Source organism: Macrosteles quadrilineatus, unplaced genomic scaffold, assembly GCF_028750875.1.
Source record: "Macrosteles quadrilineatus isolate MER2022 unplaced genomic scaffold, UCM_ALF_1.0 Scaffold_5__1_contigs__length_97177068, whole genome shotgun sequence".
Classification (NCBI taxonomy): Eukaryota; Metazoa; Arthropoda; class Insecta; order Hemiptera; family Cicadellidae; genus Macrosteles; species Macrosteles quadrilineatus.
Window position 1 is genome coordinate 49,128,949 of NW_026542598.1, and position 17,636 is coordinate 49,146,584.

Here is a 17,636-nt window from a genome sequence, read left to right on the forward strand (position 1 = left end):
TACAGGGAATAATATTATAAAGAATAATTTTAATATATAGTATACCAACTTATATATACTGTAATGAATCATCTCATCAGTGCATAATAGCACTGATACATCTCTTTAGATATAATCAGTGCTATTATGCAGATTAAAAAAGTATACTTGCAGTATCCAAAGTCAATGACGTAACCTCACAGAAAAAAGGAAAACAAGGAAGAAAATCAATTCAAAAACAAAAACATAACCTCACATTTGGGAATGGAATGAGTGTACTGTATACAGAGATGAGATAAGGCTATTTAATCCATAAAAGCAAAATTATAGAACTTATAATTAATAATTAATAACTTCTTTCAGCTACCGTGTAAGAATAATTAGTGATAATTACCTTAATTCTTGATGCATTGGTTTCCTTTCGCCATAGATTAGTTAATTCAATTTAATTTAATTTCACTTGGCCCAAATCAGTGTTATTTTTTAGTTAGTAGGCTACATTAACTTATATGTTCTTGACTGAGAAGAGATGTTTACATAATTTTAATGAGAATTGAATCAGACAATGTTGTGTGGTTTACTTACACTGTAACAAAAATCGAGACAATGAATGTATTGAATCTCAACATTGGTATATTAGGACATGTTGATAGTGGTAAAACTTCTCTTGCAAAGGTTTTAAGTTCTACCTCTAGCACAGCATGCTTTGATAAAAACCCACAGTCCCAAGAGAGAGGCATTACTATAGACCTTGGATTCAGCTCATTACTCATTGACTTCCCCAAAACATTGGACCTTCATGGAACAACGAGTTATGATAAACTTCAATACACCTTCGTAGATTGCCCAGGTCATGCGTCCCTTATAAGGACGATTATTGGAGGTAAGGTCAATCAAATACAAAAATAGCCTTATCCATGGATAGGCCTATATCTGACATAGGCCTAGGAAGGCAAATAGTTTGTTATTAACTTAATTTTTTTTAAATTTACTTAACCCTCCGAGTGTCACGCGTCATAAAAACGACGCACAACACACTTTGTGTAGGGTCACGCGTCGCTTTTAAGACGCACAAACATCGTTTACGGCGAAGGCTCTATGACTGACTGAATCGGATTGAACTGGATCGAGTTAGGTATCGTTCTTTCCGTAATATTCTAAGCTTTCTAAAGAGGTCTATCTCTAAGCGCTATTCATTTTAGTTCCGAAAATATTGTAGCAGACAGCTGACGTGCGTGTATTTGTAAACAGCTAGGTTCCCCCGGACCGATGACTGATGTGTTTTATTACGTTTATCATTGTTTTAGTGTTAAAAATCAAAAGTAGTGATATACGTGGTGCATTATAAGAAGATTTAAGTGGTTTTGAAGTGCTGGTTGATGATCCTGAAGAAGTAGGTAGTGATATTGATGTAAATTATCAGCCAGATTCCTAGCTATGGTTAGGCTATGCATTCTTAGCTAAACGCTATGTAATGAAATCCGTTTTTCGCTCATAACTTATTTATTTGATAACTTACCTCGCTATATGATTATATATTTGTAATCCTCATTAAATTTAGAACAAAGTGGCTATTTTCAAATATTTATAGGCCTATAATTTATACAATTTCATTGAGCGCGAACTTATTTTTTTTTGAAAATTTTCGAAATTATATTTTTTTTTACCTAAAAATTTTTTTTTTTGAAAAAATGTTCCTTATGTTTTATATATAATATTGAAGCCCATGATTTTCCAAACAAAATGGTATATAGAACATTAGAATTAACATTGTTTTAAGCTTCTCAGATCCGTTTTAATAAAACCTTGCAAAGGGGCCAAAAATAGGTGGACATTAAGGCCTAAACTATGGACACTCGGAGGGTTAAGTTAACCCTCCGAGTGTCCATAGTTTAGGCCTTAATGTCCACCTATTTTTGGCCCCTTTGCAAGGTTTTATTAAAACGGATCTGAGAAGCTTAAAACAATGTTAATTCTAATGTTCTATATACCATTTTGTTTGGAAAATCATGGGCTTCAATATTATATATAAAACATAAGGAACATTTAAAAAAAAAAAAAATTTTAGGTAAAAAAAAATATAATTTCGAAAATTTTCAAAAAAAAAATAAGTTCGCGCTCAATGAAATTGTATAAATTATAGGCCTATAAATATTTGAAAATAGCCACTTTGTTCTAAATTTAATGAGGATTACAAATATATAATCATATAGCGAGGTAAGTTATCAAATAAATAAGTTATGAGCGAAAAACGGATTTCAGTACATAGCGTTTAGCTAAGAATGCATAGCCTAACCATAGCTAGGAATCTGGCTGATAATTTACATCAATATCACTACCTACTTCTTCAGGATCATCAACCAGCACTTCAAAACCACTTAAATCTTCTTATAATGCACCACGTATATCACTACTTTTGATTTTTAACACTAAAACAATGATAAACGTAATAAAACACATCAGTCATCGGTCCGGGGGAACCTAGCTGTTTACAAATACACGCACGTCAGCTGTCTGCTACAATATTTTAGGAACTAAAATGAATAGCGCTTAGAGACAGACCTCTGGAGAATGCTTAGAATATTACGGAAAGAACGATACCTAACTCGATCCAGTTCAATCCGATTCAGTCAGTCATAGAGCCTTCGCCGTAAACGATGTTTGTGCGTCTTAAACTCGACGCGTGACCCTACACAAAGTGTGTTGTGCGTCTTAAACTCGACGCGTGACACTCGGAGGGTTAAGGGCTGCACTTTACTTTAGGTCCTACACTCATTCGAATGAAAATATCGATCGATATATCGATTAATCGATTATTTCATTCGATATATCGTTTGGTTATTTAAGTAAGGTTAACCTAACCTAACTAACCAAACGATATATCGAATGAAACAATCAAATAATCGATATTTTCATTCGAATAAGTGTAGGACCTAAAGTAAAGTGCAGCCAAGTTAAGTTAGGATTAACTTAGGCCCTACTGGTTGTGTTTTCTTGTAAGACAAGTTATCATCAAATTCATTTTATTACATAGGGTTATTATTACATATCTGTTGGGTCAACGCTTTAGGATTAAATTAAGTAGGTAAGTTATCGGTAACATGTGTCTACATACAACTGCTTATAACTTTTAAACTAAGTATTAAAGCTAATAGAATAACATTTTTATCACACATTGTTTATGTTATAAAGCAGCTTTTTGTGCATGGATATTGTAATAGGATAAATACAAGTTCATTAAAATAAAATTAATTAGGCCTACATAGGTAGGTAGGAATTGAAAAAATATATTTATGAAACCATTAGGCCTAACTCATAATATACGGTAATTGAAAAAAAATATGAGTAGGCTGCATGTACAAAAAGTTAGTTACTTTCTTGCTCTTTAAACTCAAACATCTTTATTTTTGACAGTCGTTATAAACTGCATAATAGCGTCAACAAAATTTCTCTTACAAATAAAAACAATATTTCTTATAAATAAAATCTAAAAACTAAAAATCATTGATTTCTTAAAAAGTCTTCTACACTGTAACAACAGCGTGACAAAAGTAGACTCTTAACCCCTTTGCCAAATATGTCCACACTATTTTCCATCTTCAGGGGAGTGGGAATGAGAATGAGAGAATGAGAATGAATGAGAATGAGAATGAGAGAATGAGAATGATTTATTTCCTGAAAGCATAATATGTACAAGGAAACGTCAATACATCAAAATCTTAGCCTAAGCCTGCAACACACCATGCAGAGAATTGAAAAACAAAAACAAAACTTATTTATCATCACACATTGGCACTCATTGGCTAAAAAAACTTACTTACTTGGCCAGGTGAAATTTCAAAATACTCTTTGAATGAGTAAATCGGATTTGCCAACAGAAGAGATTCAATCCCCATTTTGAATTTTGCTTCCGGCAGGTTCCGAGCTGTACAAGGGAGTTTGTTAAAAAACTTATATATCTGTATACAATAGCTAGATTGGACCTTTCTTATATATAATACAGAGAACTCTAAGACATACAGGGCAGTGCATTAAACAGTTGAATGCCATTGTAAAATAAATGATTTTCAAAATACGCAGTTTTGTGCTTTGGAATGTCCAAATCGACCGGCTTCTCAAACCATAGGAGATAGGGCGAGACTGATTTTGAAAAAGGTTGATATTTTTCTTAACAAATGCAAGACAGTTTAAGATATAGATTGACGGAAAAGTAAGAATTTTATAGTTAGCAAAAAGTGTTTTACAGGAAAATCTACGTCACTACTTAAAAACTGTTCTGATGGCTTTCTTTTGTAGTTTAAAAACTCTTTTAGAATTTACACACTCATGTCCCCAAACTGCAACTGCATATGAAAGACAAGGAAAAACCAGACCGTAGTAAGCCACCACTAGAACTTTAGAGTCCAAGAATGTTGCCAAATTTCTTAATAAGAATATACTGAGATCATTAAAATGAGATCATTTATCAAACAATAAAATTGTTCAGTACCGGTAGTTATAAGTTATAAGAGATTTTAAAAACCTATATTTTACCCCAAAAAAAGCTCAAAAAACTTTAAAAAGTATGTAAAAAAATCTTTTTTACTTTTAACAGCGGTAAACCTTTTTCTAAGACTAAATAAACCTAAAAAAACCTATACCGGTAAGTACATGATAATTTTTAAAATTATTTTTTTAAATTACTAGTTTCAGTAGCGACTCCCCTTCAAGTTATATAGGTACTCAATTACATATCCAATAGGCTAAATAATTTTCATGCACATTTTTACTCTGAATAATAAAAAAACACTGGCTGTTTTGTGATGGGATAATTCCAGAGGATTTGAAAGTTTTCAACAAAAATGTTTACAAAATGTTTTAACAGAGTTTTAAAATCAGTTATAATTTTTAGGGGCTCAGATAATTGATTTGATGATTCTTGTGATTGACGTAGTAAAAGGTGTACAAACTCAAACAGCAGAATGTTTAGTTATTGGAGAAATACTATGCCCGAAAATGATAGTTGTCTTGAATAAAATTGATCAAATTGAGGAGAATAAGAGACAACTAGTTATTGACAAGGTAAGATTTTGTAATAAATAGTCTGTTCATAAAATTTAGACTTATCACTTGTTTAGCTTAATGTCCTGACTAATGATACAGCTGATCTTAGTCAGTAACAAAGCTACACAAGGTATCACACTCCATTCTATACACTCATCCTTCACTCATATTTGGGTGGGGCCGCGCCAAAGTCGGACGACACACACGCACAATGATAAACCAGGACAGATTTAGGGGTTTCCAGGTTTGTCGCTTGCGTGCAACATTAAACTGTGACACCTTTGAATATACACGGTTTTGTCATGTCGTGCATTGCCAAGGCCGGACACCTTAAAAAAAGTCCGGTTTTGTCGTGTTGTGCAACGAAGAATCCGGACAGTTGGGACCTGACTGTACATTCTAACTGTCAAAGTACCTACATTGTTTGGGAAGTAGGCCTACTGTATTTCAACGCATGAATAAAACCGTGACTTTAACACTAAGGCCAGCTAGAATTTTTACCTAGGTACTAAATGTTATTTTATTTTACGGAAAAGAATCAAGTATTAGTGGTAAAGGGTCTCAAACGTGATTGTATTGCTAAAAAACAATTTTTATCAAAACAAAAATCAGGTAATTAATCTTGAGTCAATTTTGTTTCTAATTGTATTTTATAATGAAACTTCATGATGCGTATTTAAGGTTTAATGAATCAAGATTATTATTTTAACCTATGTAGATATGATAGACGGCACATTGTGATACAGGTTTAGTAGCTGAGGTTACATTTACACCATGATTAAAATAAACCATGATGGCTAGGCCTAGTATTACACAAATATTTCAATAGCCTTTGTTACGGTACCATTAAATTTTATTGTACAACAAATTGCCAATTTATATAAAAATGTTACTATTTAAGACGTTTTTTCCCACTCTGTGTAAGTTGCTTGAGGATGAGAGATTTTACTCGACTGAGGACTGTTATGTTGAATGACCCAATAACATTTTGAATGTTTTAATCATTTTAATGTGATATACTTTATCTAAAAAAATATGATGTATTGTACACAAAAACACACATACATCGGGGTTGTCGGGTACTGTGCTATCTAATGACGAATAACAATTGATCATTGATCGAACCAAAGTTTTAAAAAAACCTTTTTTAGTCTCACTGGTCATTTTTTTGAACCGTCATAAGGGTTTTGTGTATTCAACAAATCAAATAATCTGTATATAATCCTAATAAATTAGATTGTTTACTAAAAATTCCAAACCAGAGTGTATGCTAATTATCAGAAACTTTAACGCATCAGTAACACTGATGCTCAACAATTAATCTAACCTTAATTTTCTTGGTAGGCCTATTGAAGACATTATGTGAATTGGAAAGCTCATTTGCTAAAATTAAACATGGTTTTGTTTGCAGAGCATCTCTTTTTAGTTTTTTGCAATGTATAAAGATACTTTTTGCAGTTTTATTTTCACGCAGTATACAGCATGCCATCGCATTAAACAGTTTTCAACTAAGTGATTAATTAAACAACTAAACTAGTGATCTAGTGATGCAAAACACGGGCTAGGAGCACGTGCCCTATAGTACACTCTGCACCACATCACTGACTTGTGGTGGGGGGAGCTGAGCAGGGCTGGCTCGTTTTCAAGCACCTAGCGCAGCTTGAGTCGGCGTTCCACTTGTTGTAGTTCTATGGTTGTCCTACGTCTTGATGGACTACACTGAGACAATTTATAAATTCTTATTCGTCTCTTGGCTTGCAACGTCTCAACTTAAATACTGTAAACTTATCAAATATAAACGGTAAAATTTCAAATTCTAAAGTTTTCAAATATTTATGCCTCTAACGGATGATTTCTTATTTCAAGTTATATTGCAGGTTACAAAGAAGATGAAGTTGACTTTGGCAGACACTGTATTCAAAGACTGTGCAATAATTCCAGTCTCAGCTAATCCAGCAGACGGCTCATCTATTGGTAAATATTTGAATATAAATATTGTAAGTAGCCTATAATGATAGTTTTACCGGTACATACTTTGTTAGCTTTATTGATTATTTTTTACTACATTCAAATCTAATTGTCTGACACATTAAAAGTAAAATAGCAACTTCAGTGATTATTATGTTTGGGCAGAGTAGTAAGTAAGCCTAAATGTCAAATCATAAAAACATATTGTTTGTATTATTCTATATATTTTAAAAATAATTGGCTTTTCTTCTCCCAGTCGGTTCGGCTCTTCTATCCAACCAATTTTCATAATTTTAGTCTTAAATTAAAGGTATGCACACACAGATTTGCCATCAGGCATTGGCATTCATTTGATCTGATAGATATTTAGAGTATGCACAAAAGCATCTTCCTCCCAACCTACCGTTTATTTCTTATAGGAGTTAAATTTAGTTTTTCTGTTCTGAGTTTGTTTGGCTAGAAGTATTTTTTAGTTCTAGAATTATTATTTAGTAGAAGTACCGGACCAATTTTCATAGTTTTCATAGTTTATTAAAGGCATGCACACATATATTTGCCATCAGGCATCATCATTCATTTATCTACGCTACTGTATTACTTGACCAAAAAATTTGATTTTTTTCTAATTCTTACTTCAATTAAAAAGATGTATTTCACCAGTTCTAATTAGCCTAAATTTTCCTATATGTTTTGGTCTAAGAACATAACAGTGAAATACCAGCTTTCATTTGAGCTACTGTATTGATTACTAAGATCCGATGTACCTGAAGCTGCTGAATCACGAATCAACAATAATTACTATTACTTTTGGACTCATCTGCAATCAATTATATGCAACTCCATTTTTATATTAGTTATTCTATATGTCTTGATCTTAAAATACACCTACAGTAAAGGCTTTCATTTGTGATATTGATTGTTTGAATCAGTTATGTTTAAGATACTGTATGTTAATCTATCGAAAAACATAAATGTGATTATTTCTCAGATATGGAATTTAATTTTAGTTTTACTCAACTCTAACTACGTTGTCCTATATGTTTTGATGAAAGAACATAAAAAAACCTTCAGTGAAATACCATCTTTCATTTGAGGTTTTGATTATTAAGATCGAACGTACCTAAAGCACGCTGTTGTGTCAAGAACAACCCAAAATTGTTTTAAACAAATTGAGTTATTTATCACCGAATGGGTAAAGCGACAACAGGACTGAATTTGACCTGGGCCAGCCTGAGCCCTCTGGGGCAGTCATGCGGCATAATGCGAGGTTGCGACATTAGGACTGAATGGAATCTCCCCGTTCTCCCTGCCTAATTCCCATCACCCTACCCCCGGACACATAGTGAACTAGTGGGATAGTGAACGGATCGGCTCATGGAATCGTTCACGGAATTATTTACTCCGTGTAATTTGTCAGCACTCGTCTTTATTAATATAATTTAGCCGCTATTCCAGTGCCTCGCAACGAGATCAAGATTCAGAAGAGACAATTTTGGTTCCTTTAAAATGCCGCAAAATGGTTGTGGATCACCCATTTTATTTAGATTCGAAATTCAACTGTACCACTTGACTTGATAACAGTCCGTTTTGTTAACTCAGACTGTGAACACGTATTTAGGCTACCTAGGATGGTGTAAAAATGATGACGATGAACTCATTGAAATATTACATGGAGACCTTTATGATTTTATGTTTAAAAAATACGCGTACTAATAAGTGTATTTACTAAAATAAAGTGTTGGAAGTCAATTGTTAGGTAAAGCAAATCCTAAAACTTAACTTTAAGGTCGTGTATAAAAAACATTGATTGTTATAAATGCCCCATATAATAAGATACTGTCAAAAAAATTTAAACCAGTTAACATAGGAACAATAACTCATATGCGACGGACGGTATAGTTAATATGTTATTCATTAATTCATTTAATGATCAACCATATTTTGTAACGCAATAGTCATTATTGTTTCTACACTTATTTATTACTCATTAAACAATGCTAAATGCTCAACTTTTTTATAATTTCACTCTTTTTGTCGCGGTTAGAAGAATTGTCGTAAGCCTTTAAAGCAACCGTCGATTTCGACGGGTTTCACCTAGTTAGGTATATTTTACACGGAGAGAAAAGAACAATTGTAATTTTTGCCACCTTTTGGTAGATTAAACATATACTTGTTGTTAATAACTCTAAAATTATCATTAGTGTAAATATTTTTTTCGAAAAATAACTTAAAAAGAGCTGGTTGAAATTGTAAAATCTTATAGCAAGTAAGTGTCACTTTGTCCGTTCCAAAATTCAAGGCCCTCAAATTCACTCACCTAATTGATTATAGAAAAATAACATTAACACGGTCTCTAATGATTTGGGAAACAAAAGTCAACTGTAAGCAGCTCAGTATTAAAATATTGCCAGTGATTTGATTGAAGCAGCTGTTTAGCTATATCTATATAAATAAAATTAGAGTTTTGTCTGTACATTGCTCAGAATTATATATTTTAACCTTTTTTTACGTTTTATACATTAAAGAAGCAGAAACGAGTCTAATCTCTATTTCTGTCTGTCTGTCTGTCTGTCTTTCTGTCTTTCTGTAACACTCAAGATGGCATTTTACCCAATCTTCTCCGTGAAAACGAGAGTACCTATCAAGATCCAAGTCATTTTAATGTATTCACTGGTTTGGCGAGAGTGTCTTTAGTGATTAAAATATGGCCTCACTACTTTATAAATAAAATTACGGACGTTCAAAAATGCAGTTTTGTGCGATTTTTGTCAAATTTTCATTCAATTTTTATTACATAATCGTCTATGAAGTAACGAACAGCTGTCCGGATCAAGATTATTTTTTCTAACTGTCACTGATATGTTTACAAATGTTGTTTACAAATACCGCAACCATTTCGAATCACGTTTTGAAAGCAAATCCCAACCAACCAAGTGAGATTGAAAACGTTTTTCTTACAAAACGGATTTAATTAATCGCAAGTGCAATATCATAGTGTAACCGTAAATGAAATTAAATAACTAGGCATCATCCAGGTCAGGACCCAGAAATTCTTTGTGTATAAAATTGTTCTTGAGTTTTGATAACCAGAAAAAATACCTTGAATCAGTGTTGTATATGGCTGGGACACTTAATGATCGTCGTCAATAGCTTACAAACAAGGTTTCCACTCATTGACGGCGCTTCAATGGCGATTGTGTAAAGTGTAAAGTAAAAAAAAATACAACTGCAGAGGGTGATTGTAACAGAGGTTTACGGATGATGGTAAACTCGCTTTTCCAATGTGTCACTTTCTGTTTCTATTCACCGTGTGGTGCAATCGCTGGACCATACAGCCAATAGGCCAATAGCCCATCTTTTTGGTACGTACGCCTACCTATTTATTCATAACAACCTTTTCAACGACGATCCTAGATACTGGTACTTTTCCATAGAATACATGGCCTACCTACTTAAGAAATAAAATTACCAATGTTCAAAAACCCAACATTGTGTGATTTTTGTCACATTTCCTTCTAATGTTAATATATATACTAAACTAATCATTGTTAAGAGAATACGTAATCTATGAAATAACAAGAAGTTGTTTGGATAAGGTTGTTTTTTTTTTTCAAACTGACACCGATAAGTTTACATTTATAACTTTTTACGAGAAAATCCAAAACCAAGAGATCAATAACCTCGGGGCTAGATTAATGCATTTAATTGGTCGGATGTACTATAGTTCTTAACTGTAAACGTTGGTTTTTGGTACTGGTTCTTTTCCTTAGAACAGTTGGTATAGCTGCAAGAATCATTTTTACGTACCAACACATCACTGTAATTTACAAATTAGTTATCGTTGGTGTTGCACCTTATTTATTAGAGCCGTATTCAATTTAATTGATGTCTTAAGTGTATAAGTTTTGCTTTTTCTGCCTGGATTCCAAAATATTAACTTACCCGTTGTATGCTAAGAAAATGGTAACCCATTTGAGTAAAACATTTGTATAGCAAACCATCATGAATTGTTTTCGCCTTTACGTGTAGTACTTTAAATACGTTTAACCATTGTGGAAAGTAACTTTCAATTATAGGCCTACCTTAGGGCTATGCCTCATGGATCTATAAAGCATTTTTTAGTTTAATCATTGGATTTAACATATGGATCAACACGATCCGGGTGACATTTAATTGCGATGCATTTATTTTGGCTTGAACTGTCAGATACTGTATTTGAGAAGGTTTGTATAAAATAGTTTTGCCAGCATAACTGCAAATATGCAAACCAACTGCTTTTCTTAATATAAGAAGGTTTAAACTGACTACTTTAAGATCCCCGTGCGTAGAACGGGCACACAGCTAGTCAACCACTAAATTAGCCGCAACGTATAAAATTATGGCACGAACGGCACGATCAAGTTTAGTCTAGTAAAAATAAGAATCCAACACTTTTAATAAAATCAAATTTATTTATGTTTATGATCGATACAGTTTCTGTTTAAATATTTCTGCATTACTAGCAGTTACCCGGTGCTCGTTGCAGCGCTAACAACTATTATTTTAAACTAGTGCTTCTGTTGCTCGTATTCGAGCAATTGCAAAGTATTTCAGACATTATTTCAACACGAATAACAGTAATAATTTCCGATGACTGAAAGAGTCATCTTAAAAATGATGAAATCAATCACTCCACTCCAGTTATCGAAATTGAAAACGATTACCGAACGAAAACGATACCAAGTCATCAACATAAAAAAAAAATACACCTCAATATCTTCCCTGTAGCAGCAAACCTAGGTACTAATTCAAATTAATGTTATTAGGAAATATATCGGACCACGCGTTGAAACAAGAAACTACATTAAATTTAAAATTACAATATTTTGAATATTTGTTCGGAATGTATAATATCATAAACGTATCTTTCTATCTAAATATATAAATGACAATCAAAAGTGTGTCACTGATGTAGCATGTAACTTCAAGTAGTATAAATATTGTGTTACATAAGCTCTAGCAATGTGATGGACAGTATCCTCTGTTTAGTAAGCACTGCTGGAAGATTGAAATATATTAGTGACAGTAAAGAAATATTTTACTTCTTAAACAACACTTCACCACGACAACATTTGGTACAGTTAATTATTGAGATTTTCTATTATTTATCAACTTCCCGTTCACCTGACACATGGTTAACAAAGGAACATCTGCGTCGTGCTAGGAATTCCAGGAAGGGTCACACATTCCCTTTCCTCTGTTCATAGTTCACAATGTTCTGTTATCTGGACCTTCCAGCTACTAGTCATATTTAATGGGATTACTGAGAAATAATTTTCCACTACAACAGCAATGCCAATGAACTTTCTGAAATATGTTCACAGAAAAAAAACAGATCAGTGTCCGTCCACAACAAACCCAATGAACTCAAATGTTAATTCTATGAGCTGCATTTGCCGAAATCCAGGGAGTTCGTGAGATGCGTTTCACAAACTAACAATTCCACATGTTGGCATTATTTAAATAAATAAACCCAGTTAATACGACTAAACGTCAACAACAGCCTTAATCCTAATATCAATACGATAGTACAATTTAATATTACAAAATTAACTTACAACCTAATAATTGCTTTAGTATAATTTTAGGTTTTACTTTCATATCTTTAACTATATTTAAACCTATATACAAACATTAACAAACATTATACATAATACATTAATACAAACATTAGCCCTTGACAAACATTAATTTTTCATAAATTTACTATAATATGAAAAGCCTAAATTCATATTAAGCCCCCCGCTGCAAAATACCCCCGCTGCAGTTACAACTAAATAGCCTTTTTAATTTACTCCTTGTATTTCCATTCACTACACATTATGTAACTTACTAGATAATAGGGTCTATATTTCAGTCATTATTTAATGGATCCAACAACTGTAAGGGTGATATTATTTTGACCATTTAAACATTTTAGTCTTGATCTGGAAAAAATATGCCGCACAGTCAAGTACTCTCAAAAACACGACTCGGCAATTAGGTGAACGATTCCATGAGGTGATGTGTTCTCAGCGACCTAGTAAACGACTCCATTAGGTGATTAGTTCTCTTGCCTGTGTCTGTGAGGGTAGGGAGAACGGGAAGAAACCGACGCGGTGAGGGAGATCTCCCTCAGTCCTAATGTCGCACCCCTGAAATTATCCGCATGGCTGCGCCTGCGGCCCCAGAACGGACCAGGTCAAATTCAGTCCTGTTGTCACACCACCCACCGAATGATAGTAAAATGATTATTCTTGAAACCTCAATAGTAATAGTCAATTTCGGAGGGTTTCACCTAGTTTTGGTATTTATTAAATTCTAAGAGAACTAGGCCTTCTGTATAAACATGTCACAAACCAGTTTTGCCTATAACGTTTCTACATATGAAATATGTTGTAGGTATTACTGCTCTGCTGGAAGCACTGGAGAAACAAGTTTATTTGCCAGACAGACGTCCGGACGATCCAGTGGTGTTCTCCGTAGATCACTGCTTCAGTATCCGCGGATCAGGAACTGTCATGACAGGAACTCTGTGGCAAGGAACAGTCCGGATTAATGATGTAAGTTGAATGACAAATATTGTCTGTGTAACTTATAAATTTATAGATACCATTCTGTTATTTCTGCAAAAAGTCCTATTCGAAGTTATCGTGGAGACGGGAATACTTAAGCAAGTACTTATAAGAAATTACTTAGCCTATATTGCGGTTCTACATTGTTTTGTTGAAAATAACGAACAACAGAAAAAATAATGTCAGATGATTAGGGAAGAGAAAAAAAGAGAATAACTTTAAAGAACTCTATATTTAAAACAACTTCCTCAACTTACTTAAATTATAAATTGTTGATAACTTCAAAATTTGATCAAGAAACTTATTAGTTTTGGCAAAACTATCAGAATCAACATTTCATAACTATAAGGAGGCAAATTTTTATAAATATAGAAATTTATAAACTCCAATAGTGTAAGCCACTTGCCAATTTTAATGTAATTTCAATGCAAATGTGATTTCAGATCAATTCTATTACTTTTCTTAAAGGCTATCATATAAATTTTTCATTCAAGCTGCAAAACTACAGTTTTCAATTGTTTTTTTCCAGGCCGTTGAAATTCCTTCATTAAAGTTAGTCAAGAAAGTCAAGTCAATCCAGATCTATCGCCGCAATGTGGAGCGAGGCACAGCTGGTGATCGCTTGGCTGTCTGTGTGACACAATTCGACCCGAAACTGCTGGAGCGAGGTATCGTCTGCACCCCAGGCTACTTGACTACCGTGCATTGTGTCGTCTCAACCATACACAAAGTTAGGTACTTCAGAGGACCAATAGCATCCAAGGCTAAGTTTCACATAAGCATCGGTCATGACACTGTCATCGGTAAAGTTACTTTATTCTGCAGAACTGATCTACAAATTGAAACCTCGTTTGATAAAGAGGAAGAGTATTTGTATCGGGAATCGTTGCAAGACATCAAGGAAAAAAGTGATGAAGTAGTTGGCACGCAATTTGCTCTGATCGAATTTGAAAAGCCCATTTTGGTTGTGCCGAATTCCCTGTATATTAGTTCAAAACTAGACATGGATGTGCATACTAACAGTTGTCGGATTGCATTTTACGGGAAAATCTTAGAAGTGTTTAGTGACAAAAACTACATCCAGACTGTTTTACCAGGATTTAAAATTTATAAGAACAAGAGCAAAACAGGGTTAGTCGATAGGATCGTGAATGATTATGAAGTGGTTTGTAAGAATATGTTTAAGAAGGAGACAAGAATAGATTTGTTTAGTGGATTAAAAGTTAGTCTCTCATCAGGAGAATCGGGGGTGATTGAAGGTGGTTTTGGTCAAAGTGGGAAAGTTAGAGTGAGAATTCCAGAGGGAATCAAATCAGAAACGGTGAGTAAAATGGGAACAAAAAAAGGCAAACGAGGTAAACAAGAGACTGAAGAAGCTGTTAGTAAAGAAGATTTTACAGTCGAATTGAGGTTCAAGAGTTATCTTTTCAGGACAGATAAGAAAATTGTTCAAAACACAACAGAGTAGTTTTTTGTACTACAGGGTGCGGCAAAAAAAACGATCTATTTTCTGCAGCGCGCTGTTCAGCGACAGGTCATCTGAGAGTGGTAGAGGTAGGCTCGTTGGAAAGCCTACACAATAAAATTTATAAGCAGTCATAGAGCAGTGGTCGGCTGAGCTACGTGCGTTTGTTATTGAGTCGTATTTAAAAAGTAGTGAATTCATTTATTGCAACTCAGTGGCAGTTCCGTGTGTTCTTTAAACTAAAGCGACATGGAGAAGTTCCGTTGCTTAGCACAATCATGCGGTAGGTTACTAACACCAGAACAATGGTTTCTGCGTTCAAAAGGAAGATGACAGGCCGTCCAAAGTCAGATCAGACACCAGACAACTAACATTTGATAGAGTTAGTGCTGCCGTGGAAAACGGTTCTCGTAGGCCCGCCCGAAAACAAGCGGCTTGTTTGAACATTTCTGACCACAAAATTTAACAAATTTTGATGTTAAATTGCATCCCTAAATATTAATTAGAATAATGATATGTTTAATTTTGTTAATTATCCATACAGATAATCACGACGGAACCTCTCCATGTCGACCTAATTGAATGAATGCACACAACTTCCGCTGAGTTGTAATGACCGAATCATTACTTTTTAAAAACGACTCGATAAAAACTGCACATAGCTCAGGCAACCACTGCAGAGACTACAAAAATAATTTGTTTAGGCTTTCCAACGAGCCTACTGCCACCACCCTCAGACGCCCTGTCGCTGAACAGTGCGCTGCAGAAAATAGATTGGTTTTTTTGCCGGCTGTATAAAATGTTATTTAATCTTATAAGACTTGGTTGTAGCAAAGCATTTGTTTACTGTTGTCACAATTGTTTGTGAATAATAAACATATTTTTTTACATTCTTTTATCCATATTTTGTTAGCAATCCCTAATTTTTTTTGTCCTAGAACGCTAGGCTCGAGCTTAGGACTGTTTTTCACATTACTCCAGGTTAGACCTAGGGGTTGTGGCATTATCACTTACATAAAATCCATTAGTGATTTGGTGCGATTTGAATCTGGAACCTCCTGGACCGAAGTCCAACACTCTAACCACTAGACCAGCTTGCTGCCCTATAGCGATCCCTAATAACACTAAATATTTGGATTTTGTTTCACATTTTAGTGAATTTCCCTATAGTTAAGTACCTAGTACCTTAGGTGGCCTGGTAAGACCTGGAGCCGGAACCGATATACTTTTTCATTTTGATGTCCCTGGAGGCCAAAAACACTATTCGTTCAAATTTTTATACTTGTGTATGCTCAGGGTGGTTGCCCATGACCAGATTGAATAATGGTTCAGGCAGGTGCTGCAAAGATAGTAGCTGCACTTTACCACCATGGCAGCACATGCCCGCTAGACAGGGATTTTGTAAATATTAGTCTTTTCACAGGATTACATTCATCACCAAACTTGACATATAATTCACCATTCTGATAAACCTCCAATACAAATGTGAATAGTTGTGAAGCTGCAACCAGCTCACACAACCCATGAAAGGTAAACGGCTTAGACATTTCATAGAAGTATTCCCTGGGAATTAAGGTAATTATTCCCGTCACTGTTGTGGGATAAGATTGAGTAAATATAGCTAATAGACTAATAAAGCAAATGTATTTAAATCATGTTTTTTTTTATTTGAGAACATACATTTTTGCTACTATATTTACGAGAGAGACATATTTAATGTAGCCTATTTTAAATGTTTTAGAAATAGAATTCTGATTTAGACCTCAAAATAGTCTTTGGGCATTTTGTTTCTCCACCCTTGGAACAAGATATGCGTACCAGTTGCCACTAAACTCATTTCCGCAGGTGCTCTGTAATGTATGTACTACTCTTCATGTACTATAGTTATATTTTTTAGAATTTATTGACTTAGTTGGTTATAATTGATAACAATAATCAAGATTTAATTAAGTTTAATTCATTACATTTTATATATCATCATCGATTTATAAACTAACATGTACTTTATATTAGCCCTGATATTAACTAATACATTTTTTATATATAGATTTATTGCACATAAAAACATAATAATAGTTTACATTCATAAAACCTTGTGATAATTTATCTGCCGGCTATACAATGTATAAATAATAGATTCAGTCTACTTGGCCTTCTACTGATATACAAATTTAATCCTGTATAGTTTTCTACAGCAAATATCCATACAACCAGGACACATTCGACCCTGTTATACATTTATCATCAATTTATCATTACAACCTCAATACAATACAAGAACATAGATATCTTCAGCTCAAATAAAAATCAACACTTAACTTTGGCATACATATGGATAAAACAGAATGAAAATAGTCATAAGTTTTGAACAGTCTTGGACTCTGGAATGTGGAGCTGTATTTCAGGATACAAAATAAATGTTAGAAAAATATTAACATTTTTACAATAAAATACAATTTATTTAGACTCATGATTTATAAGAAACTCATTCAACAAAATATTTATTTCAATACTTAAGTAACAGTAAAAAAAAACGTTTCCCCACTCATGAGTGTATTCCTTGGATTCAGTTTAAAAACTACACTAAC

General features: G+C 33.8%; 1 protein-coding gene across 1 annotated transcript; it reads left to right on the forward strand.

Annotated features, from left to right (window-relative positions):
• Positions 1-284: 284 nt before the first annotated feature.
• On the forward strand, positions 285-15,744 carry LOC128994507 (selenocysteine-specific elongation factor-like). Its single transcript, XM_054419113.1, has 5 exons — positions 285-862; positions 4,871-5,040; positions 6,900-6,996; positions 13,411-13,571; positions 14,113-15,744. Exons 1-5 carry the CDS (start codon positions 526-528, stop codon positions 15,049-15,051), a joined length of 1,704 nt encoding a protein of 567 aa, XP_054275088.1. The 5' UTR covers positions 285-525; the 3' UTR covers positions 15,052-15,744.
• The last annotated feature ends 1,892 nt before the right edge of the window (positions 15,745-17,636 follow it).

Bases quoted from the DNA above. Each gene is read 5' to 3' on its own strand.
- LOC128994507 (XM_054419113.1), top strand. From the start codon at position 526: ATGAGAATTGAATCAGACAATGTTGTGTGGTTTACTTACACTGTAACA. The intron at 5,041-6,899 runs GTAAGATTTTGT...GTTATATTGCAG, and splicing joins GACAACTAGTTATTGACAAG to GTTACAAAGAAGATGAAGTT. The intron at 6,997-13,410 runs GTAAATATTTGA...AATATGTTGTAG, and splicing joins AGCAGACGGCTCATCTATTG to GTATTACTGCTCTGCTGGAA.